Source organism: Nipponia nippon, unplaced genomic scaffold, assembly GCF_047370975.1.
Source record: "Nipponia nippon isolate SJK-2023a ecotype South Korea unplaced genomic scaffold, ASM4737097v1 scaffold_8, whole genome shotgun sequence".
Taxonomy (NCBI): Eukaryota; Metazoa; Chordata; class Aves; order Pelecaniformes; family Threskiornithidae; genus Nipponia; species Nipponia nippon.
This window is the reverse complement of record NW_028262402.1, coordinates 50,356,652-50,382,176: the sequence shown is the minus strand read 5'-3', so window position 1 is coordinate 50,382,176 and position 25,525 is coordinate 50,356,652. Positions and strand designations below refer to the sequence as shown.

At 40.1% G+C, this 25,525-nt stretch overlaps 2 protein-coding genes across 4 annotated transcripts in view; one reads left to right on the top strand and one right to left on the bottom strand.

Annotated features, from left to right (window-relative positions):
* The window catches only part of IQGAP2 (IQ motif containing GTPase activating protein 2), a 130,667-nt gene that overhangs the window by 18,354 nt on the left and 86,788 nt on the right, over positions 1–25,525 (bottom strand). For 2 of the 3 annotated variants that reach the window (XM_087741874.1, XM_087741871.1), the window contains 13 exons: positions 23,832–23,956; positions 21,521–21,684; positions 13,004–13,094; positions 8,561–8,722; positions 7,205–7,347; positions 6,019–6,189; positions 4,376–4,459; positions 3,601–3,672; positions 3,360–3,429; positions 2,833–3,041; positions 1,939–2,088; positions 978–1,141; positions 109–333 (listed from right to left, as the gene is read on the bottom strand). In XM_087741874.1, coding sequence (XP_087598000.1) covers positions 109–333; positions 978–1,141; positions 1,939–2,088; positions 2,833–3,041; positions 3,360–3,429; positions 3,601–3,672; positions 4,376–4,459; positions 6,019–6,189; positions 7,205–7,347; positions 8,561–8,722; positions 13,004–13,094; positions 21,521–21,684; positions 23,832–23,956 — 1,830 coding nt within the window. The remainder of the gene's footprint in view (positions 1–108; positions 334–977; positions 1,142–1,938; positions 2,089–2,832; positions 3,042–3,359; positions 3,430–3,600; positions 3,673–4,375; positions 4,460–6,018; positions 6,190–7,204; positions 7,348–8,560; positions 8,723–13,003; positions 13,095–21,520; positions 21,685–23,831; positions 23,957–25,525) is intronic. The other variant, XM_087741872.1, reaches the window with a different exon arrangement.
* F2RL2 (coagulation factor II thrombin receptor like 2) lies at positions 14,677–19,354 on the top strand. The gene is made up of 2 exons (XM_009465827.2): positions 14,677–15,306; positions 16,951–19,354. The coding sequence occupies exons 1-2, from the start codon at positions 15,249–15,251 to the stop codon at positions 18,036–18,038; spliced, it is 1,146 nt and encodes a 381-aa protein (XP_009464102.2). The 5' UTR covers positions 14,677–15,248; the 3' UTR covers positions 18,039–19,354.

The following is a 25,525-nucleotide window of genomic DNA, read 5'->3' as shown; positions in this document are numbered from 1 at the left end:
TGGGATGCATGGGCACAACTGCAATTTGTCAGAGAAGGAAAGGGAGAGCAAAACTGAGGAATCCCTCAAGAATTTAAATGGTGCAATATGTCCAGCTTCCTCACTCACCTGGCCTCACCAGTCTGCATTTCTAACTGGTTTACCCATGATTTGTACACATCCACAGGACTAGTGTTGATTATGAGGGACTTGTCCTCCATGATCTCCTTCACCACCGGTGCCAGGAGCTGGCGCAGAGTGTTCTGTCCACGAGCACCTCGATTGAAGCTGACGACCATCTTAATGACGGTGGGGTTTCCAGTAACGATATCCTGTATCTGGTCTACCTTAGAGCTATATCAAGAACAGAAGAGTTCTCAGATCTGACTTATATACGCAGTTACCCATGTTTTCAAAACTCACACTTTTTAAATTATCCTATTTCTATGTTGAAACGTGTTTATACAGTCTATTTCTTAGGCTTTCATACAAAACAAGATTATAGAAACTAATACCTGAACTCTATATGTGTTATTATAATGTCCCTGGAACATAGCATAACTAGTGACAGCTAATATATACCTGATTCAGGCCCAAATACCTGTTCAGCAAATACCTGTTAAGGGCATAAAATAAGATTTTATTGTTTCAGGATAAGCCACCACTCTCCACTTACAGAACATACATTTACGCAGAGAAAGAAATTACTTTCTCCACCCTTAAATACTCAGGCACAAAAGCAAGAAACCTTAGCATCTATTTTTTTCAAGCAATTTTTTCATACAAAAATATTGTCCACCATAGAGATATTTTTTTCTGAATTGGAAATAGCTTGAGTTAATGAATAAGTTACACTGAAAACAAATTTCTCTAGTAACAAAAATATGTATACAATTTTACAGCAGTGTAAAGTTTAACCATCAAATTCTTTTAGATATGAAGTATTCATTGAACTGTCTGCAACACAAATTAACTAGTCTTCTTGTTAGTGCACATACTTTATCTCCTCTTCTAGAGCAGTTTTGAAGAGTTTGAGAAGCAGATATTCTTCTCGTTGATTGGAGGCATAGTTGTATAAAGTGAAGATGACCGTATCCATAAATTTGGTTGACTTGTTTTGTGGCATCTGGAAAATCAGCTTCGCCAGATACGTGGGATTAGTCTACAAAACAAACAAATGACTTAAATACTATTGTCCAGGACAAACTACTCCCACTTGAGGGGGGCAGCTCTCTCTAAATTTCCATTAACACCAAAAGTGTTTATGTTGATTCCCATATATATCGCTTTTCCACACTGACTTTACATTTTTACAAATCCTAATGCATAAGAAACACTGAGTAGTGCACAATTAGATATCTGTGGGTGGCACCAGTAAGGATTTTATTTGTTGTTTCCAAACAGTACCTCTGTGCATCAGGTCTATGTAGCCGATGACAATGATAATTTACCAAATGACAATGGCCATCTATCAAGATGACTTTGCATACTACATGTCCACTTAAGTATTAGAGGACATCTGCCCTGGGAAAATCTAAAGTTCTGCTAGAAAAACTTCAGTGAGATGACATAAAAAGAGCACAAGAACAGATGCATTATATGCTGTCAGCTGCACAGCAGACAACTTCCTTTCCACCACATATAATGCACAATAGTAGGGACAGTAATTTACATGGACTAAAAGACATATGGAGGAAAACATTTCTCTCTGGCTTCAGTATAGACTGAAGTTATTCTCAAGAAAAAAACAGCTATATATCTTGCACAGTTTAAAGACAGCAAGGATTTTCTCAATTACAGGAAATATTAGAAGTTGATCATAGTATTTGTTGTAGTCTGCACACTACTTTGGAAATATTTTCATAACCACTATTATAATCACTAAAACAAAGCAAGAAATATATTTCTAGTTTTTCTTTAGCAATTTGAAGCCATGTTAATTTTTACATTAAGATTTACCTGTAAAAGGTAGAATAAATGTTGATAAGCCTCCAGTTTTTTTCTTCTCTCTTTACTCAAACCTTTGATTCCCTGTTTGTCAACCATAACCATCTCTTCCAGCTGACTTTTGCTCTTTTTGTTAAGTTTCTTACTGTGTAGTACCACATCCTGCAGACAGATGATGAAAAGTCTAGATTATATATTCACAAAAAAGGCAAACTGGAAAAATTAATATTTTCCCAACCATGTTAAATGTGATATTCCTCCAAGGGCCTTTATTAGCAACTTTGTATATTTGGTGCTCTATTCACTAACCAGTTTTTTGAACATCTTTATCTTGTCACCCGTATGGCTTGCCAGCAATGACCGTCTGGGAAACCTGATCTCATGTACAGACTCGTTCATCATTTAGTTAACAATGGACAAGCTCTCAAATATGAACTGAAGTCTACTCCATTCTACCACAGAAAAGATGCTTAAAATCTGCCAAGCAATTACTATTGTCCACTAGTAGCAAAACAAAGAGTGACATTCAGTAGCAAACTGACATACCACTCAGGACAATAGAACAACGTCTACCACAAGGTATTTTGACAAGATTACTTAAGACACACAAAGAAATTGCTTAATTTATCAGGAGTATTTTAACTAATTGAGGGTGACCAAGCGCTGGCACAGGTTGCTTAGAGAGATTGTGGAGTCTCCACCTCTGGAAATATTCAAAAACTGTCTGGACATGGTCCTGGGCAACCTGCTCTGGGTCGCCTTGCTTGAGCAGGGGGTTTGGACCAGATGACCTCCAGAGGTCCCTTTCAGCCTCAGCTGTGCTGTGATTGTGTAATCCTGAGCTGCTTCAACACAGAGAAGGGCTCAGTGCATGTTACCAAGGAAGCTTGAACAGAGCCTGCTGACCTGAAGAGTGATTCTGTTTTTCACCAGCAGTCCAATCTTTATATCCATTAAGTTCAAGTCCTTCTCCAGCTGTTGATTGGATCGAATTTTTGTAACCACTTCTTCCCTTAGCCTTGTTACTTCTAGTTCTTCTTGAAAGTCTAAGTCACTTTGGTCCAAGAGGTAGGCAAATTTGCGCAGAACAGTCAAGGGTGGATTTTCAGCACCAACTATAGTTGAAGTAAATAGTTTTGTTAGTTGACATAATACTGAACACCCCTAAAACCCTCAGGAAACTGATCACTGTGCAGAAAATTTTGGAACTGCAAAGATGTTTATGCTAGTCAGAGCAATATTTTTGTCATAGTGTGTAAGTACAGCTATCCAAAATATTTTCAGCTGTAAAACAATTGGTTTGCAAACACTTGCGTCTGTTTTTGAAGGGGAATAGGAGACTGAGAAATCCCAGGTGAAAGTTTTTAAAAAAATGACTGAACACAGTAACATACTTCTCCCCAGATATACAACATTCAACTGTTACCACTTACTTAGAGTTCTGTAGTCTTCCCTGGCTTTGTTTGCTCTGAGAAATGCTTGTATCTTCACAATTTCATCATTCTGGAAGGGACAAAGATTAGGCAAAAGAATCTAGTTATGACACATTTCTGCTCAGGAACACACTGCAGAACCTGCGCTCTCTTTCCTGAGATTCCCAAAACTGCCTGTGCAGTCATATTACCCTATTTTAATGCTTCATGTTCAAAATGGAAAAAAAAAAAAAGGACTTACGTGATCCTTGAAGTATTGCAGCCGTTTCCTGTAAGCTCTCTTTGCTAGCCACATTTTGACCCATGACTGAATCTGAAAATTAAATAAAGTTACATAAAAACTTAACAGACACTGAACAAACTGTTTTGTGTGTGCATTTTCAACTCACTTCTGATAGTCCTCTTCTGCAGGCATGCTGTTCTCACATGCTTGGGGACATAGATGACTGTATGACTGGGCTCCTACAGTCCAGTGACCAGATTAATTAATGGGCTTTGACTGAAACAGCAAGTTGAGTTCAAGGCTCTGCCACCTGTGTGTAGCGTTATCTTTGGAAGTCATTTCTACTTTCGAGTCTCAGCTCTCAGTTGTAAACCTGTCTCCTTCAGAGACAGGAGATCAATATCCCATCTGCAATCTACGATCTACTCATGATGTTCTATCCCATGAGCATCACTGAAAAGTGAACGCTTTTCTGACAGATAGATTTGACAGCTTTTAATGAAATGATAACACACTGTCAGCTCAAATATTTTCTAATTTAGTATTATGGAAAGGGAAGTGTAAGGAAATCTATTATGAGGCACTCAAGTTCAGCAAAACCTGATAGAAGTCAAACACAGAGCTTTCAAGAAGCAGTTTACTTAAGCTGTCAACTAAACAACTTTCAACACCATGCAAATTTCTGGAGCACAAGTCCCTCCAGTTTGTGTTCCCAGTCCGTAATTCCCAGGTGGTGGAAGACCAAGCCAAGGTATAAAGCATACACAGGCCCCAAAACACAGTGGGCTCTTACCTTAACAATAGCAGCAACATTGCCTTGAAGCACCTTTAATCTGGCAACATAGCTTTTCCTTTGTTTGAATCCTTTCCAGAAAGCCTATAAGGGGCAGGAGACCATTATCACTAATAAGAAACTATTATTTATTAAAATCTGCATTTATACAATAAAATCATTAAACAGTGTTCATTTTGTAGAGAAAAACTGCCATTGTGGTAAAAAGATAATTAAGGTCTAAGTAAGCTTTCCTTTTTTAAGGTGCCCTGATACATTTCATGTTAATTTGGGCCAATCTCAGCACAAATGCTTTTTTGTCCAATGTCATTTCCTTCCCTCCCCTGAAGCTATCCTTACTCTTATCACCAGTACACCCACATCTTTTATCATTCCAGTCACTGGCTTCATCCAGTGACTCTGCCAGCTCTTGCCCATTACATCCAAAAGCTGTCCCCTACCTAGCTGGACCCCTATTGTTCTTGGCCTGGCCTCCTTCCCAAGTTTCTGATCTTCCAGAGTCACTCAGGATCATGTTCTACCACAGCCAACGACCTCCCAATTCCTGCACTTGGCTATCCCTTTGCTAGCCTAGAAGCACTCTTGGCAAGGAACCCAATGACAGGGATAACACAGATACTCTCACTCCCTTTACCATATTTTGCCTTTCATCTCTATGCAGCCAGTGACACCAGCTTTGTCCTCTACTTGTTGTCTTTTCACAAGTTATTTCTATTTTAATGCTCATAGAAAACAATCAGAGAACAATTTTATTTACCTACATTTCTCCATATTTTTGAACCTGTTCACAGACCCTGAATTCCTCAAAGAACAGTACCGTCCTTTACTGGGCTCAGACACCATGACAGAAAATGAAAAGCCAATCCCAATGACAGCTACTAGTGGTAAAGACATTTATCATCATGAATTGTTAAATTAAGTTACTACAGATTAAAAAAAACAGCGTACACTTCTCTATAATTTGGGGGAGGGGGGGAGATTGATTGATTGTTTTTCAAGACTGGAATAAATTGCTTCTAACAGGAGGTGGCTATTTCACCATTTAAAACCAACATGCAAATATTTGTCAGTGTTCACACCCTCAGCAGAATGTTTCCTTTATACTCTATTCAGAGTTGAGCAAACTGAAGAAATCAAGAAATAGGGCCAGAGCCCAAGAACACCAGGGCAGCTGCCACTCCCCACCCAGCTATGACTTCATGGAGCAGAGGCAAACCACTTCCAAGTGGGGATAGTCTAGAAAGGAATGTATTTCTTAAGTCATGCTTTGCCAAGGAATTTTCGCTTCAATACTCAACACGTATCTTCTGATCTTCTATTGTGCATAGTTAGGTGTACCATGCAAAACTTGAACACCTCAGAATAAAGCCAGGGCTATGTATTTCTGAGCTTCTCCCACTGAGGTAACTTAGACTGGAGGTGGATATGATCCATTCTTTTAAAACTGGATATATGCTATTTAAAAGCAGTTACTCCAATGAGGACAAGAGCATATTTGCAGATGTAAAAGTTTGAACTGCTGCTAAGGAAAACAGGGAGACAGACCTATTTGAGAATTTTATCAGTGGTAGTAATCAGCCACATTACCTGTCACATGCAGAAAGTTGCCCAAGCCATGTTACCTTCTTGTTCTAGAACAATACCTGTATTTTGATGGCAGAGGGTTCCTGGTTTTGAAGGTATGCTTTTCTCTCCTGATAATTTTTTCTGACTAAGAATCCCCTTGCTCGGGCTTGCAGCTGAACAATCAGATTTTCATTAGCAAGCCACAGCTGCTCTCGATTGTAATCTGCTGTAACTTGCCCAACAATACTCTGTTAAGAGATCATGGAAAAAAGTCATTTAAAAACAAAAAACCTCAAGCCAAAACCACCCTGGAATTTGGTCTGTATTCTCTCTCCATCATCTGTATGGCTTATGTTCATGCTATCCAAGCCCCTCTGATTTACCCCTAGATTTTAATCAGTATGAAGGAAGAGCTACTTTACTACCACTGAATTTTGTATGAAGGGTAACTGAACTCCTTTCAAGCCTCAGTTATTCAGCTGGATATTCTATTTTGAGAAAGGGGTTTTTTTATACTTTAGGAGAGCTCTGCTTTCCTAATACTTACAAGTTTTTTGTAGAAATCAGACATCTAGAAATACTAACTGAATCAGGGAGCTCTCTCTAGGGAAGCACACTCAAGTATTGCAGTCAGAATTTCAGAAGGACCTACACTGTGACTTTAGCTGTTTGTGCAGCAGGGTAAACCTGTAACCTAGGTGGGCTTCATCAGAATAAAAACCAACCAAACAAACAACAAAACAAATTGCACAGAAGCTTGTGTGATCTACTTGGTTCTAAGTTATATTTCATGCTGATGCAAAACCTCCACAGTAAGGCAGTTTAAGTATCACACTCATCCTATGGAACCTGGAGATACAAGAATGCTGTCAGATGATTAGATTTAAACATAAAACAGTGCTTCCATCTGCCCCCAAATACATCATGAAATTCCTTGTCGTAGGCCAATGCGAAGTCCAAAAAATAAAAAAGGATATGAAAGCAATCAGACTTTCCTCCATTGGTGTCTGCTGGTGACCATTAAAAGGAATGCTGTAACTGCCAGTTAGGAAGTCCCTGTCAGACATCAGACAAGAGGCCGTGCTATCACTGTCTGCTTAGACTTAAGTTGCTGCTATTGTTAGAAGCAGATACTGAATCAAAGTGATCTTCAGTATCACCCAGAACAACCTCTTCCCTTGATATTGCCATGTCTCACTATCTCTCTCTCTCTCAAATGTTTATACTGCATTTGCAATAAAAGCAAACTCTTCAGCCACCTACCTGGATTTCTTCACCAGTTAACCATGAAGTTTTTGGTGCAGCTCCTTCAGGGACAGTACAGGTACCTTCCTCAGTTTCCACATTGTAATAGTAATCATACATGTTTTTCATTACAAGTTTAATCCATGGACTTTCATTAGAATCTAAAAGTAATACATACCATTAGTACACATTTGTGCCCCATTACACTGACAAATTACAGCTCTCCCTACCCATTTCCCATCTCTACGTTTGCTACAAAACCATTTTACATGTGAAGTCACTATATATCTTGGGCCAGTTTGTAGTAAAGATGTTTTCAAAATACTCTGTTAGGTAGATCAGGATCATTCTTCTAGAATGAAACAGCTGTGCAGTTTGTACAGATCCACTGCCAGCTTCTCCAAACCACAATGTGCCAAGTTAGTGCTTGCTCCTGAAACAGTGTGTGCTACATCTTCCATCATCACTCACATAAGTGAAAACAGACTGCATTTATAAAAAAAATGTTGTTCTTGTCTTCTGGCCAAATGCTGGCCTTATTGACATGTAGCTCACACAGGACATTTCTTATATCCACATCATTGTCTTGTTTAGTGCTTTGGTAAACAAGGCTGTATCCTGACAGGCAGGAAAAGCCTCATTTCCTCATGGACAAAAGGCCCCAAGGTAAAGCTGATAAGGTCAGTTGTGCAAAAATTTCCTCTCAGAACTCATGTTGCAGGATGAAACATGCCCATCTGCTGTAAGAAAGCGTACTACATTGACAGTAACTTTATTTGTTAGTTAATCTTGGCTGCATTATCTATTATCAGCTTGCAGCTCTAACATGACAAAACATCCTGTCGTCTTGCTATGGGCAGATTCTAGCCCCAGCTTTTGCTGATACCTGCCACTCTGGCAATGCACTGGGACCATAAATGGGCCATGGACATTCTCGCAGAGCCTGGCTTGATCTTTGACGGTAAATGGTAAGGCTGAAGCGTGCAGCCTAACCTTTCTCTGCATCTGCTAACGGGGGGAAAAAAAACCCAAACAACGAAGTAATATGGTTTTCTGAGAGGACGGACTAGTCTATTGACAGTCACAGAGGAGCTGCCCTAAATTCACTCAGAGGCTAGTTTGAGACTCTAGAAAGTCTTAGCTAGACCCTGGAAATACCTAGACTCATTTCTTAGTATGTACTGTGGATGATGTGTGCAACAGTTCAGCATCATGTGAAAAGTACGTGGGCAAATATAACATTTCCCAAAAGATTTAAAACCAGCAACTGTCTTCCTCAGTTTACAGTGATTTTAGGTAAGCCTTCTGTGCTAGTTTTCCAGTTGCCTCAGTGATATGGACACACGGAACTGTCTTATTCAGGAAGGTTTCTACCTTCTCTAGTTTTCAGGTTCTTGGCTTCGGAGAGGTTCCTGAAGTAGGTTTCAGCACACTCAGGAATGACTCGTAATCCAAACTTGGACTGCAGTATTATCAGGATTGGCTGTGAATCACCCTTCTCCAAGCTCTTGTTAATCATTGATGTTCCGACAGCCACTAGGGTAAAATAATGACATAGAAAATTAAATGGTTTATACTCTATGTACCCACAACTGTAGCCTCCAGCAACTTTGATAATGGACTTCTAAAGCTGGCACACACAGACAGCATGACATACACAGCAATTCTGTGCTTCACCCATTTGCAGCCTCCATGCTTGTAAGGACAAGTATTTCAGAGAACAGCAAGCTTGTTAGACAGAAAGCATGCACTCCGCCCAGGCAGGTGCAGCCACAGAACAGCTGAGAGCAGTCTGAGGGCATAGCTGCTCCCCCATCAAGTGACACAGCAGATGACACCAGGGCAGGGGTTGAGGATGGCAGGTACCCCCTCCACTCAGCCTGCCCTAACAGACAGGCCACATCTGCTGATCACTTGGGAGCCTTCTAGAGATGCATGAAGTCACTAGGTTACAAGCTGTAAATCTTAACATTCACTTTTACTGTACAAAAGGGGAATAAAATCTGATTGCCTTGAGCAAAGTCTTGCAACACTAACAGCATCCTAGATGGGATCCTGAAGCGACCCTATCTTGTGTTCACCCGCTGTGAGCTTGTTTAAAGCTGATGCAGCAAATTCATGCCCTTGAGTTTGTCAGAGATGCAGCTTTTGCTTCCAGGACACATAAAAGTGCCCTGAGAGGTGATACTGTGAAGCATGTTCAAACTTTGAAGTGATATGACATTACCCATACTCTGATTCAGGACTTCCTAAGCATCCTTTCCTTTGTGCAGGTCCCACCATCACTGAAGGAGCTGATACCACCACACCTGACAGCATGTAGCAGCACACGCCACTTTGAAGTGCCTTATACTCTAGAGGTATATGCTGCTTTAGAAACTGCTGCTCTGGTCTTTAATGGTGTTCCTTCACATCTAAATTCAAGATCCATGCACAGAGGAACAAGTAAATAGACGTATGGCTAGAACATATACATTATATACTGCCCTAAGTGAACCTGGCTACCTTTGCATCCCACAGCTGCACTTCACACTGCAACACCAAACATTTTTCCTTACCTTGTATGTATCCAGATGAATACAAAAAACATCCCTCCCCATACTCAGTGCTTTTCCTACACAGAGCTGACCCAAAAGGTGCTCAGTATCAGGAGCCTATGTACAGGAGGCACTGCATGAGACTGAGCTAGCAGGAGAGCATTTCGGCAAAAGAAACTTTTTCTTTGTGGTTAGTTTGACTAAGGTGGCTAAGGTGGCTAGTTTGACTTAGGTTTGGCTAAATAGCAACAGATCAATCTCCAAATACCTTGGCAGTCAGCTGAGAAACAAAGTGAACGCACAACACCACACCACCACCATCTGGATTTCTACCAGATGGCATCCTGCTATTTTTCTGTGCTTTGAAACAGACCCTTGCCAAGCACGCATGTGCTCCGCACGAGACTGAACATGACTTTGTACCACAGCTGTGGTATTGTGATGCCTAGGCATCCAGCCTCAGCAGTGAGGGAGCAGGAAAAACTGGGAAACCACACATTACCACCTTGCTGCTGCTGGCCCACGTGGCTCTGGAGGCTCAGACCTTTTCATACGTAGTCCCATGTGCCTCAACTCTGATCACCTGTATTTGAATGCTTCTCTTCCTCCTTTTCATCCTATAGTTATGGGTGCTGGAAACTATTGTTATAAAGACAAAAGAGCACACAGCCTAGCTAAGAGTTGTTTCTGGAGGTCCCCTAATGCCTAGCTTTTTCTCATCTTTTAATTAACTATGCCTTTATTTTTGAATGAAAATGTAAGAAAAATGTTTAGTAGGGAAAAACCCCAATTCAACAGAAATTATTCCTTCCCATTGAAGTGCTAGCAATTAATACTGCGGCTGTTGCTCTAAAGAAGGGCCATGTGAACCCTGTAAAATTATAAGCTAAACAGAGCTTAGCCATCCCCAGCTGCAGGAGAACTGTGGGCTCCAGTCTGCTCCTGCAGCAGATGGGGTACCAGTACCAGATCAACACTATGAAGGGCTCTTTTCTGCACCCATCCTCCCTTCAAACAGCTATGGTATACAAAGATGCAGCTGTCTGGTGTGATAAGCCTGAACTCTCAACAGGGCCAAAGATCAACTTTTTCCTATAACATGGGCTGTTTCACAGTTTGTAAAAGCCTTTTAAAATTTTAACACTGTAGTATTTAATATTTATATAAAGCATGAAAATTAGTTTGGAAAGGATCAAGACTGTTTCAGTACAGCTGTCAGTACCTTCTCTTATTTTACTGCTTATTTTATTGCCATTATTGCAGCAATCTCAAAAATACACTTTGTTCTGACTGAAAAATAAATCTTTGACTGCCTTGCAAAAATTTTGGAGCGGGACATGGGGAGTTTTTTGCCTTCCAAAAATAGCATCTCTGAGACAGACCAAAATAAAAGTTCATTTCCAAGTTGTGATCAAGCTGAACTTTAAGTTTAGACTACGTGAACATAACATGCTAACTTCCTGAGACAGGATGTGTTTGTTATAGGAAGTATCAGGTTCTGTGCCGTGGGGAAATTTTAAATCTCATTTTTTTAACAGCAAAACCTTAGAGCTCTTCTGAAGAATGTACTGTGCTGACACTGCTTCCTTTCAACCCAGAGGGCAGAGTACAGGAGATTAGTAGTTATTTCCACAAGTGACTTGTTAAAACAGTTCTACTGATCATACTTGATTGTGAAAAGCTGTGTATTAACTACAAACACAGATTGTATGAAAAGATTTTACTACGAAATTTAGCTAGTATATCGAGCAGTGGCCTATCATTAGCAACATTATATGGTATTGGTATATAGATACTGCTGTGCTAATTTCTTCAGGCCATTTAAGAGAGATAGTCTTAATGCTTTTACACCAGTGGATACAAACAAGGATGTTTTCAAGTCGCCCTTTAGCTTTAACTTACATCTGCTTATAAGCTATGCATTTCCTTCCCTTCTCTGCACTCAGATGTTTCCTCATGTCTCTGGTTGGCATTGATGGGAAGCTGTTTTTGTCCACAAAAGAAGGTATCAGCACTCCTGAGCACAAGAGCTTGGCTGGGACAATGTGTGTGCATCTGACCCCATCTCAGAAAACACAAGCCAGGTGCTTCTCACTACAGATGTGTGACCTATGAAAATACTTCAGGTGTCTTCAGTGTATCTGACTGGTTACATTAAGACTGTATTAATTGACTAAATCAGTTCTAAAGTAACAGTAACGTTAAATGCAATGTTTCTGTAGGAGGGATAGAAGATTTTGTAACAGCTAGCTGTCTTTGTTCTCTTCCACCCACAGCTTCCCAATCCCTAAATACTGACATAGCCTGCCTATAAGTAAACAGGCTGCTGCACTGCGCAGGAAGGCTGAATGCAGCACTACAGGAATGCACCGACTTCAGCAGTTGTATTCACAAGCTCTTAGGGTGCAAAAGAAGGCGACACTGACTCACCCAAAGCCAAGTCAAGCAGAAGGTGAACCAATATCCAATGCCAAGCTAACAGCCTCGGCTGCTCTGCGCTGGCCCCAGGCAGGAACAGGTAGGGACACCACCATGCGTCCCAGTGTGCCCCATACACCGAACTACACTTGCTTCTACATTACTTGCCAAAGTTTATTATGTATAATGAATATTTTCCAAAATTATTTTATTCAGTCCAAATTTTGACAGAAGGTGTTGAGTGCATCCAGCAGACAGTGCTCTGACAGGATAAGCCTCAGCATTTTTCCTAGAGATTTCCTCCTCTTTATAGATTGGAAGAGCATGCACTTCTCCAAAAAGCCTGAGTACTCTTTTTACAGTACTTTTACAGTTAACATGTTTGGAGGGTTTTTTTGTTTGTTTTTGTTAGCACTTAATAAAAGGCATTATAATGAAATAGGAATGAGCAAAGTTGTAAATGTGTAAGAATTTGCTCTTACAACATGCATCAAGATTTTAGTCTTATATAAGAAAAATAAGCTCCTGAACAGTATATCCCTTCTCATTCACATATCCTTCTGTTTTACCAGCTATGTGAAGATACACTGCCACTAGAAATCTTGGTCATTATGTTAACCTATATAACCAAATCCACTAAATTATTAGCCAAGCCTTAAGGATTACCACTTTAGATAAAACCAACACCACCCCTGGAGATTTAAGTCACCCTAATTTCAGTATGACAAAGAACATGCATTCATTTCTTTTGATGTATTTAAAGGGCTGCCACACTTCCCTGAAGTGGGAAAAATAAATTACCAATTTCAGGTTTGCAAGACTAAGAAAACCAAGAGCAATGCAGATGCAGGTTAATGCTTACAGACTGCCACTTCTTTTATATTGTTATTGGCATCACTGATTCCTTTTTGTATTTCGTCCAGCCACAGAAGTGCTGATTCATCTTGGGATTCCTGGAAAAAGGATAGAGAAAAGCCTTGAAAAAACTGAATTATAACAGAAGTTGTCTGAACATGCTGATAGAGCTCCAATATACAATCTCCTCTTGCAAATCCCTTGGACACTAAAAGGAATTTGACTGCTTAAAATCAGCAATAAAACATATTCACATTCTATTTACTGACTTGAATAAACTCCTGTTCAAATACAAAGCTCTGAAAGTTTTCACGTATAGAAGACACTATCCTGCTAAAGATCAATAAAAATTTTGAGCGAAGCTAGAAATGTTTTCATTTCCATGATACCTAGGCAAAGAAATGTGAGTGTCAAATAAAACCACACATTATCAGGCAGCACTGTGATAGTGGCACAAAGAGCACGAAGCAGAAGACGGCAGGAAGTTGGCTTTCTTTCAGAATCCCTTATTTGGAAAGGATCCGCATGTATACCTGAGTACAAGTTATGTTAGAAAATAACAGCAAAAACTGACATAGAAAGACAGCTCAGGTTTAGTAATGATGAGTTAGCTCAGGTGGTGAATGTTTCAGGAATTAAGCAGCAGAGCAGGTCTCACTTCCTACAGGCTACCAGTGCATGGCATAAGCCCAAGTTAAAATAGAAGGCGCAGGAAAGTGGGCTCTGCATCCCTATTAGCCAACCCTGCTCCCACTCTCCAAGTTCACAGGTGAACCAACACTTCAGCTGAGAAAATAGGGGTTTGGAGCTAAAGTGACATTTAAAATCTAATCCAGTAGGTGAGGGAACAAAATTCATTCTAAAGAGGAAATAGGAGTGCCAGGTCTATAATAGAATAATGATGAGAGAAACGGGAATGTACTGATTTGATAAAGATCTAGGAGTATATATACACAAATATTTCAGGGTAAAAAAAAAAAAAATTGAAACTCTCTCAAGCTAAAACAGTGTGGACAAAGAACCAGATCTGCAACGAATATTCCTGGTTTTGTGTCCAACTCCAGGCCAAAAATCCAATAAATCTGTCATCCACAGAAATTACAAAGAGAAAACAGGATAAAAAACCCTAAAGACAGACTCTTCAGTTTGCATCATATATGTAAACAACGTAGAGGAATACCTAAATAAAATCAAGTAGTGTTAGGCAATCGCATGACAGTGGACACACCGCAAGTTTTTGTAACAAGAAAGTTAGAGTTAACACTTGAGAGAGTGTATACTAAATTCCCAAACTACAGCTGACAATTTTGAGAAACAGATTGAGAAACTGAAAAGAATTCCTTATCTGGTGTCCAGTTTTTACACACTAAATACAAGAACAGGCACAAATACTGCTCTGGAGCCAAGTACAGCTTATGCCGAGCCTCACCACTAGCTTGGAAGCTGGGCCAAGGCTTGGGCTAATTTTGTCTGCTGAAGCAAGCTGTTGTTATTCGGCATTCAAGGAAAAAAAATGCGGGGGGGGGGGGGGGGGGGGGGAAGGCAGGCAGAGAAAAAGGAAGGGATCAACAAAACAGCAGATGAAAATAGGGGAAAGGTTTTAGAGGCTGCAGGCTGTGGAGGGGTGGGAACTGTCTGAGCAGAGCCGGCAGGCAGATCGACAGACAGCTAACAGTGGGGAGGGAAGTAGAAGGCAAAGAAGAGCACAGTTTTCTTAAGGCATGTTTCTATGTGGGCTTGCTTTCACCTTTGCATTTGCTAAACTGAGATCATCACATTCTTCCCCAAGCCTGGCTTCTTCCTCGACAAGGTTACAGAGTTCAGCAGCCTGGCATGTCGCTTGGTGGACGAGATCCTTGGGGATTTACTAAGCATACCCTTCGATTTTTCCAGGAAACACCTTTTTACCCCAAATATCTGTATGTACAAATTCCAGTAGAACCCCCCACATTGGCTTCAGGCTTGTGGTAAATTAGGAGTTAAATTGCTGCTGTAAAGCAATTTTATCTCTGTTGGGCAGAGGCTGAAACTGAGTCATGTGTGCATGTTTGGATACGTCACACCCTCTTGCTGTAGTAGACAAAGAACAAACTAGCTCCTTACCATAAACCTCATGCCTACAGGATGCTTCTGGAGGACAGATCAATCATTCTTTAGTCCCTTACAGAGGGGAAAAAAATCCCCCACAAAACGTCTCTTGAGATGAACTAGAACAGCATCATTGTTTGGCTAGCTGGATTTCACGTACTACAATGAAGATACTGTTTTTCACTGGACTGCTCTCTCTTACCTCCAGTCTTTTCACAACAGGTGAGTCCTCCTTTCTGTATGTATTCCATATTTTAGTCAATAACATGGCTTTTTGATAATGTTGACACTTCGCCAGCTTAAATGGGCTGTACATCCACCATTACAGAAAACTATACTCTAGGAAGTCTCACTTAAGGCAGATTTTTATTCTTCCATTTCAGTGACACCTTACCTCCCCCCAGTCACTTTCTATAGCAAATTTTATTTAAGCGATCTTTCCGCGCTTACTGAAGATGCATCTTCTCTCCAGTATTTCTGTAGTGATATGATAACCTTAAGCCTGTAGAGTCTTGTTCTTTCTGCTTTAAAACGTTCAACAGAATTACAGCTTCACAGATGGTGCTATTAGAAGGAAATGCTCACATAACTATTATGACAAAAATAACCACAGGAAATGATCAAATAATAAGCCTTTTTTTTCCTCACTAGAATTAAAGCTGTTTACAAACAAAGCTCATTTTTAAAAGCTATTTTATATATATACTATATATAAGCACATGCATTTACATGTATGTCTTTTAAAGAGTGACTGGAATTCATCTTCTGGATTAACCATCCTGAAAATTACTAAAAGAGATACAGTCTACTAATTATACTTTCAAACATTCTACCATAAATTTGCCAGTGAGCATTGACAAATCTGTTTTCCATATTTTATTCCAATATGGAAGGGTAGAAGGAAAACCCACAGGTTTTCACCCAAATTTCAGATAGCTTCTGAATTCCAGTTTCAAGATGCATGCTCTAAGCTTTACACTACATCTTTTTTCATTAAACACAGCTAAGAAAATTTTTAAATGACAGAATTAATTACACATATTCTGCAAAATCCATTTTGCAACACATGGTTTTAGAAACTATTTTGAACACATTTGTGCTTCATCTGGAAATGTCAAAGACTAAGGATCAGGCATTAATAAAAGTGGCATCATTGGTTTAGCCCACACGCTATTTATTTCAGTGAGTGATATTTACTCACTGAAAATTTTTCCGATACCTGAAAAGTTTCATTCACTTACCAATAAATAAAGACTAACTGCCCTTCCTCACATATGAGAAACTAAAAAGATCTGGTTTGCTTTAGTCAGAAGGTGAAGAATTACATTAATTTGATATGTGAGACCAAAAAATTGAGAGTTATTTAAATTTTTTAATTTGAAAGTTTAAGCCTGTTTTAGGCAAGACAACACGTTTTGCAGTCATGCATTTCATCCATGAAGTGACAAGGATAGTACCGCTGTTTGCTTTGGAAATTCTGATCAAGCCTAGACCAAGGCTGCTACTTATATGATGAATTAGCAACATTGCTACTACTGGGAAAAACCCTCTACAGGTGATAAATGTTACACAAGTGTCTGATGTTTTTTGCCAAAGATTACTGAAAACATGCAAAATGCAGAAAGATTAGCTTAACACTAAATTCCAGCTAAATTTTCAAGGTTGTGTGTGAGATGACAAATGAAGTGAACATTGTCCTTGAGTACATTTGATATGAACACCCAAAGCAAAGGAGAATGCCACCAAAACTTTTAAATGTATATTGCTTTTCACATGGAGATGTTTACCTTTCTCCATACCTGAAGGTGAACTATATTGCTAATCCAGTAATTTGCCCTTTTTAACAATTTTACCTTTTTTTTTAAGCTTCAGAATTTTCACTGAATGGCTCTGCAATTAAAACCGTGTCTCTTATCAAGACTTTCCGTGGAATTTCAGCAAGAGACTATGATTACATCCCCCCATATGCTATAGAAGGGGAGACAACGACCATCCACATCAGAGAGCACAAATGCTCTCCAAAAAAGTCAAATGACTCCACTTTAACAGAAGTGAACAACACCACACTGGAGTACCTGACCAGTTCTCTGAGCACCAAGCTAATACCCGCTGTCTACCTCAGTGCTGTTTTATTGGGTGTACCATCTAATGCCATCATTTTGTGGATGCTGCTCTTCAGGATACGGTCCGTGTGCACTGCCATTCTCTACACAAACTTGGCCGTTTCAGATCTGCTCTTCTGCATCATGCTGCCCTTCAAAATAGCATACCACATCAACGGGAACAACTGGATTTTTGGGGAAATGATGTGTCGAACTACCACTGCAGTGTTTTACGGCAACATGTACTGCTCCATTCTGCTGCTCACGTGCATCAGCGTCAGCCGCTATGTGGCCATTGTTCACCCCTTCACCTACAAGAGCCTGCCGAAACGTGCCTATGCCATCACGGTCTGTGCTACTGTGTGGACCATCGTCTTCTTGTACATGCTTCCACTTTGCATAATGCAGCAAAGCTATTATGTGAAACAACTGGACATTTATACCTGCCATGATGTGCACAATGCCTGTGAAATGATATCTTCCTTCCAGTTCTACTACTATGTTTCTTTAGCTATCTTTGGGTTTTTAATACCTCTTGCAACTATAGTTTTCTGCTATGTCTCAATTATACGAACACTCAAGACTCATGAATGGTTCTGGTACGTAAAAGTTAGTCTTTTGATCCTTACTATCTTTGCTATTTGCTTTGTGCCAAGCAATATTATCCTTATTATCCATCACGTCAATTATTACTATTACAACACAGATGGGTTGTATTCTTTTTATCTAATTGCTTTATGCCTTAGCAGCTTAAACAGTTGTCTTGATCCTTTCCTTTATTTTCTGATGTCGAAAATCAGAAGTCAATCCAATATTTATCTAACAATGGTTAAAATATCCAGGGAAAAATGAATTTAGTTCTATATTTATATTATTGGAATTATGATTTTGTATAGTTTTAACCCAGGCAGCAACAAACCTCAGGTGCAAAAAATAAACTTAAAACATTAAAAAGTGTTAGAAAACACAATCTCAGTAAAATTTGACACACCACAGAAGGAATATCTTCAGAAATACACTTCTCCAGCTCTATAATTCTATCATGTGTATTGCAACATCTGGTGTACCTAGACTGAGGGACGTGGCTCCACACCTCCACTTCCTTTTGAGAAGATCACTTTCATGGCCACGGAGAAGAAACCAGAGTATCAGTCACCACAACCTCTGAGCACCAGAAGAGGAATCAATATCCAAACCTCACTTTTAGGCCTATTCATGATTTCCAAATGCTTCAAATTAGGTCTCAGCCCACAATCACTGCAGGAACAGTGATGTGAAAACAAGTTTTTGGCCCAGTGGAAATGGGAACAAGTAAAAGCGCTTTCTACATGCCTGGGAGCTGTTGAGCTTTGCAGAAGCTCCCGGTCACATAGCCATGAGAAAATACTGCCCTGGATGTTGGAAATAAAGAGCCAGAGTCCCTGTAGGTTCAAAGAGCAGTAAATCTACATCCATAGACAGGGAGACTGAGACTTCCAAGGCAGCATCTGCTAAGAAGCTGTTTAACCAGATTTGCACTGGAGACTTGTTCTTCCACTTTGTCAGTGCCTGCACTCCTCCAGCCCATGAGGACTGCTGGGAGCTAACCCTTATCAGTGTGAATCCAGGCATGTATTATTCTTGCTTGGTAAGCAAAACAGGGAAGCTATTTTGTAGTATTCTCTGTTTCCACATCCTCACAGGAAATACCTACAGTGTTACAAATACTGAAGCTAGATATGATTGATTGCCCACATTAATAAAGCAGAGAGTCAGCTTTTACATTTACATAAATCAAAAGCTACATGTATACTGAGTATAAGTTCCTACAAAATTAGCTTAGTGGTTGGCATTTGTATTTGTAACTGCAGCATGTTAGACAGTGATGAGAAAAAAATGTTTTACATCAGTTTGATAATAGTATTGTAAAATACTTAAAATCATTTGCACTGGAAAATGTCTTCAAGGAATTTGCAGCCTGGTAAGAGTCCTCCTCTTCAATTTCTTCTTCTGGCTCCTAGTTTAAGTTAGTTTTAATCATGTAATTCCCTCAACATGCACAAGAACAGATTTTAAAGATAACTTTAAAATAAACCAGATGTTATACAACTATTGTGAATATAAAAACTGTGAATGTAACTGTAAAACCTGTGTGCCTATCACTCAAAAATAAAATAACACAGGAATCATTTCAGAGTTTGGCACATCTGTTTAATTTTTCAGGTATCCATAATACACTCCCTAAACACAGGGTTTCTCTTCACTGCGACCTGAATATACTTGGTTTGAAATAGCCTTAAGAACTGTTAGCAGCTGTGGTTTAAGATTACAGGAATAAATAAATTCCAGATTTGCATTTTCAGTTTCAAGCAAGGAACAAGTAGGTGTGATCTGAGATTAAGACTTGGAATGGGTACTAGGAGATTTGGGTGCAGACTCTGCTTCCCCAAAGCCACTGCAGCTACAGGGACGTGACAGCAGGCTGGTTCGAATAAGCAAGCAGGTTTGACCCATATGTTTTTCCAGATGCTGGGAAACACAGGAAGTTCACAGGCAGACCTATCTGATCCTTGTAAATAAAATACTTCCTTTTACCATAGCTCACTCTTAAAACATGTTAAATACGATTAAAAGCAGATCTGCTTTATAGACAGGGCTCAGAAAAAGTGAGGAATAGACATACTTTAGACATTGCATTATCTTTTCAATTCTGTTTGGATTTTTTTTTTTTTTCCAAGGAAAGTTCCATCTAAATCATACCTTTACCTAAGGAATGGTGATGTCTGTGTGATTGACTAGCATAGAAAGTAAGTCAGATTAATGTATCTGAGTATTTCTTTTTGGAGCACATATAGTACAGTGTCTTGCTCTTTTCCTAAACAGGAGCAATGCTTCTGTTTACAGAGTAGGCGTTTTAAGTAGTTGTCAAAGGACTGCAAAACCAAAATACCTCAGGAAAGAAAGGCCAGCAGAAGTCTCTAGGAACATCACAAATTTTTGAACGAGAAGATATCAAAGAGATTGCACAATTTTTGTTCCAAAATTTGGAGACACGCATTTGTTTCCTATCAGCACATTCACACAGGGACAGGAGTAGGCACCAGGTTTGCACCAGGAGAGCACAGCAGCAGCCGGCAGGAGCGAGCCAGGGCAGGGTTGCTGTGGGCAGGCACGTGGGAGCTTGTGGGCTGTATGTCTCTGCCTCAGGGACACCCTGGCTCGCTATGCATGCACAAAGGGTCTGGCGTGTCCTGGGCCAGCACTGTGCGGCCATCACCTGCATGGACACTTTCTGCACGCAAATACCAACCCTGGCCTTTCCAGGACAGGTAAAGTAGTCAGCATGCACTAAACCCTCCCCAGCACACGCAGCAAGGGAGGAGACTTTTCAGGATCCAGGGCTTCATGAAACCAGCCCTCACCTGGGAACCCAAGCAAGAAATTGACATGTGCCTTTTGAAAGCTCTGTCAGTGGATTGCAGAAACACACTGTTTCACAGCAGGTATCACCAGTGAGGTGACAAGATAGCTAGAAGATATTTCTACAAGCCAAAGTTCAGGGACTTTCTGCAGGTGACCATATTATTTTAGGAATGCATTATGTGAATTTCAAGCGTCTTTTCCAAACATCGGACATTTTAAGTGCTGTGCTAGTAGCTTTAGCTAACCTTGTGTTCAGTCACATCCTGCAAGCTGTTAGGCTGATCTTTGTTTATGCTTCCCTGAGCTGTGATGATAACCAGGACACTGCTTTTGGGAAGTAGATAGCAATATCCTGCTGAGATAGGTTTAAACTGAAGGCACAACAAGACAGCCAGCATGTTGTTACATGACAAAGCCAGAACAGAAATACCTACAAAACTCCACTGTTATAGAACACCAGATTTAAGCAACTGAGACTCCTCAAAGTGCTTCTCAAAGGTTTATTAAGGAACACCATGACTCCTTCAGCATGACTATGACTCCTTTCTGGCAAAAACCTCAATTCCCATCCATATTGTAACTACCTGCCTAACACAGTCTGGTAACTAGATCCTTGCACAAATTCAGACCTATGTCAGGACCGCTGCTGCCTGTGTTTTGTAATAGCTGCAGCAACCTAATAGACTTAAAAATAAGCAAGGTTACGTCAAGTCAGTAGTCTTAGTATTAATGCATTGAGAATTAATCCCTTTTGCCAGTCAGAATAAGTTGTAGTGGAAAATTACTTCATGCCAGTTTGTTGTCATTGGCTTATTTACAACCCCATTGGCAGACCTAATCCAAACATCGTGGGAACAGGACAGGAACACACGTGTAAAGTGAAAAGAATCGGCATTTCAGTTCTGACAAACAGCAACAGTCAAAGTTCTAACCTTGCATTTCTGTGTTTTGGTGTGGTGTAGAACATCCTGATAATGCCTTGCATTTACTGGTGTCACGTCTTGCAGCTTGGCTGTGGGCAACAGTAGGGTTTCTAGAGTTCTCTCAGGATTTCCTTGGTCAATTGCTTCATTAATGTGACCGATTGCAATGATTCCTATGAAATGGAAAAGTTATTAAAGACAGATATCAAAGAAAGATGCAACTTATCTGGTAACAGGTACAAACAAAGCAGTAACATAAAGAACAGAAAAATCAAGTAACAAGAAGCAGAGGCAGCAGCAGCAGCTGATTTAAAATTATTTTTGCTCAAATATTCATGTGAAGTTATTAAGTTGTACAGTTTTCCTTTCTGCCACACACTTATTGATTCATCTGAACCTACCTCTTCATAAAAATAAAATTTATCCTTGACAAAAAAGGAAAACAGACTTCCCTACTTTCAGGGAGGAGTATCTACATGAAGCTTAAGGAAAGGCTGGGCATCACATCTAAATACGTTCGCCCACATATTGGCTCACAGTGCTGAAAGACTTATTTTCAAGTGATTTCAGACCGGATTACTTGAAACCCAGATTTGGACAAATGCATACTGACCACCCAGCTAAAGCATTACATAATAACTTTACCTTATTTCTTTAAATTTCACCTTAAATAACCAATCTGATAATGTTGACCTTATGAGAAATTACTTGATTGTTCAAGACCAGTGGTGCTCAGGACTTCAGTCATCAAGTAACATGGTCCAGTGTATTTAATAAAACCTCTAACTTGTTTTCTTCAGACTGGTCTCAACATTTTAAAATCTATTTCCTCCTACCCCCACACACTGCTGAAATGAGCTACTCGGGGTACTTTCTCCCTAAAGCCACCACAGAAGGGCACCAGCCAAGGGCTTCCTCATCACCTGTGAGGGATGGCATCCCTGCCAGCAGCAGACTGTCTCTTACCAAGTCTCTCCCAGACCCACCACAGCCCAGCTGGTGGGGTCACGGATCCATGCCCTCATAAGGCTTTGTGAATGAGCAATTTTTCTGGGGTGTTACCAAAGAGGGACCATGCAGACATGAAGGCTTTCTTATGGAAAGAGAGGCCACCCTTCTTTCTCCCCTCTCTGCCCTAAACAACTATCCCTGGGCAGAAGCCAGTATCACCGAAATCAAGTGCAGCTATTTTAGTACTAAAGACCAGCTCTCCTAATGTAAGGCCACCTTTCTTAAGGTCTGTTTCAGCTCCGAGTGACTGTAAAGATTCAGACAAAAAAGTGATTATGTCAGTAAAATAAACTGCTCAGCATCCCACCCTGCTGGAGAACACACATTGCAAGCAAGCCGCAAGGGTCTGCGACAACCACTTGACTAGATTTGGGAAGCAACAATACAGTCAGTTTTAGTATTTCTGTGATATAAAGCTTGTCTTACCAGTATGAAACAGTAGCACACAGAACACTGATGGCAGTGCAGGAAGGGCACAGGCACCATGCGTCAGTGCTGCTCTGGAAACAGCCTGTGCCTTAGGAAGGCTCTCAGACTATACTCCAGACTGCTTGGCAAATGGCAAGCGGTCTGAAAGCTGCTCTCTCCTTTCCTTGCTCCAGCAAATTGGGCATAATTAGCCTCAAATTTTAGTAAAAAAAAAAAAAAAAATAAAATTGTACTTCTATATCCAGTGGAGAAAGCTGGTCTTTTAGCATTTTTGAAGCCCAAATGACCAGCTATCACATATAATATAATACCACCCTTTTAGGGCAATGCAGTTACATTCAGCTTCAAAAATAAACTCTAGATCCATTTATATAAGGAAAAGTGGACACAAGAAGCTAGTCTCATATAGGAAATCAAGTTACCTAAAAAGACAGCAGAACAGATAATTGCACTTGTGTAACTTCTTACTGACTTCCTTGTGAAAAACAAGGGCCTGGAAATCATTCAACATTACAAAAACTTTTTTCCACAGGCCACTGCCTGTAATTTCTTTCCCTATCCCCCAATACACGCTTTGCTTACAATTTCTGCAAAATCCCCAATGCGACACCACTCAGTGCAAATACTGAAAGATTCTGCCAAGTGGGCAGAACCATGGCATTTGTAACACTGAAGAAGGCAGGCACCCTACGGTATCTTTCAGCCAGTCAAAACATAATCAGGAATACTCCAAGACCATTTAAAGACCAAAGGCATTCAAAATTACTTAATGCTCTTCTCTCTTGAAGAGTGTCTCCTACAAGGCCATTCAGCACAGAAATTTGTGTACCAAGGACCAGACTATCATCTCTGTGGGTGATGTAGAGGAAGAATTACTTACTTTCATTTTCTTCTTGAATTTGCATATTAATCATGTCAATGCAGTTCTGGATATCATTCCAGCTTAAATAATCTTGGCCTTGAGATGAAGCCTCTGACTTAATAGACAATAGTGTATCAGCATAACTATAAGAAGATATAAAATACATAAGTGTATTTCATATACAAGATAAACTGCCATAAAGAATTAGTCAGATGTATCATCCATCATTTAGTGACCAGTATTTTTTTCAGTGAATGAATTTCAAACTCATGTCTTCCCAGAAATTATCCAGACATGCAAGCTGCCTTGTTGGTTCTATGCATGCATTTCAGGATCTGAAAAAAATGGCCCTGTACACGAATTCAGAGCACTTTTCTTGGCAGTGTGGGATGATGGTAATACCTACACTGGACATACACTTTGCTGTGTGGTGCTACAGATAAATTTGGGAGAAACTATGGTTGGCTTCTTGCTATATTAATTCAAAGACCAGAGTTTCTGCCCTAGCATGAAGTAGCAGCACCTCCTGCTACCTCTGTACTCCCTCCATGTGGAGGATGATGGGCCATGGGCAGAGGAAGGGCATAAAAAGTGATGCTCCTCTCTCCACAACTCAAGGTCCTCCGAACACAGGCTCTGTAGACTGTGTCTACTCCTCTCAGAAGGATCACAGATCAAGATGAGCTGGAAAACTTCTCAGTAAACTCATGTATACGTAAGTTAAATAATTTTTGTATTCCTGTAGCAAGCATACAACTGCCACAATATGTCAGATCAAATACCTGTCTTCTATTTCCAGCAGAAGTGTAAGAAATGAATGGTTGCTGGAAAAAATACAGGAGAGAATCAACATTTCCTGCTCTGATTTGCCCTTCCAGCATTCAGCAGCCTGCATTTAAGGGCTTCTTGAGCTGGAGGCTACATATCACTTTAATAGTTGGAAGCAATGATGTGCTCCATTAATTTATCTACTCTGAAATCTTATATATTTTTGAAGAATGAGTCCCACTATTCAAGTGTTTCGTGAGATGGCAGTTCCTTATGTAAATTTCAAACTTGATATCTGATAGTGTCCAAACTTTTCTTGCTCTAGTTCTCATAAGAAAATAAAAACTAAACCTATAAGAGAAGATAGCAATTTTTATTAACCTTCCCCACAACATGCACTCTTTTACAGACCTATGTCATATTTCCCCTAAATTCTCTCTTCCAGGAAACACATTCCTAACAAGTTCATCTCTTCTGGTAGAAAACCATTGAACACCATCTCCCTCACTGAACTTTTTCTAGCTCTACTGTATTCCTTCTGGTATTGTGCAATCAAAGCTTCCTGCAATATTCAACATACGGTTGGCAGCAGATTTACATAATAGCATAATAAAGTTTTATTTTATTCTCTGCTCCAACTACTTCCTAGTGTTTCGTTTGTATTGACTGGCAGCGTGATCTAAAGATCAGGTCACAGTAACACCAGCCAAAAATGCTGCACTTGGACACTTTGGGGCCCATTTCTGTATGTTTGTAATGTTGCTTATCTTGCTCACAAACATCACCTTACATTAGCGGAGGCCAAGTGGCAGATTAATTTTGCTCCACCTTATGGCATTCTGCTGCTCCCTCTAACCAAAACACTGGCCTCTTATTCCTATCGTGACTGCCCTCCTTCCAGCTTTGAGACAGCTGGCAAGGGCCACTCTCAGATTCATGTGCCC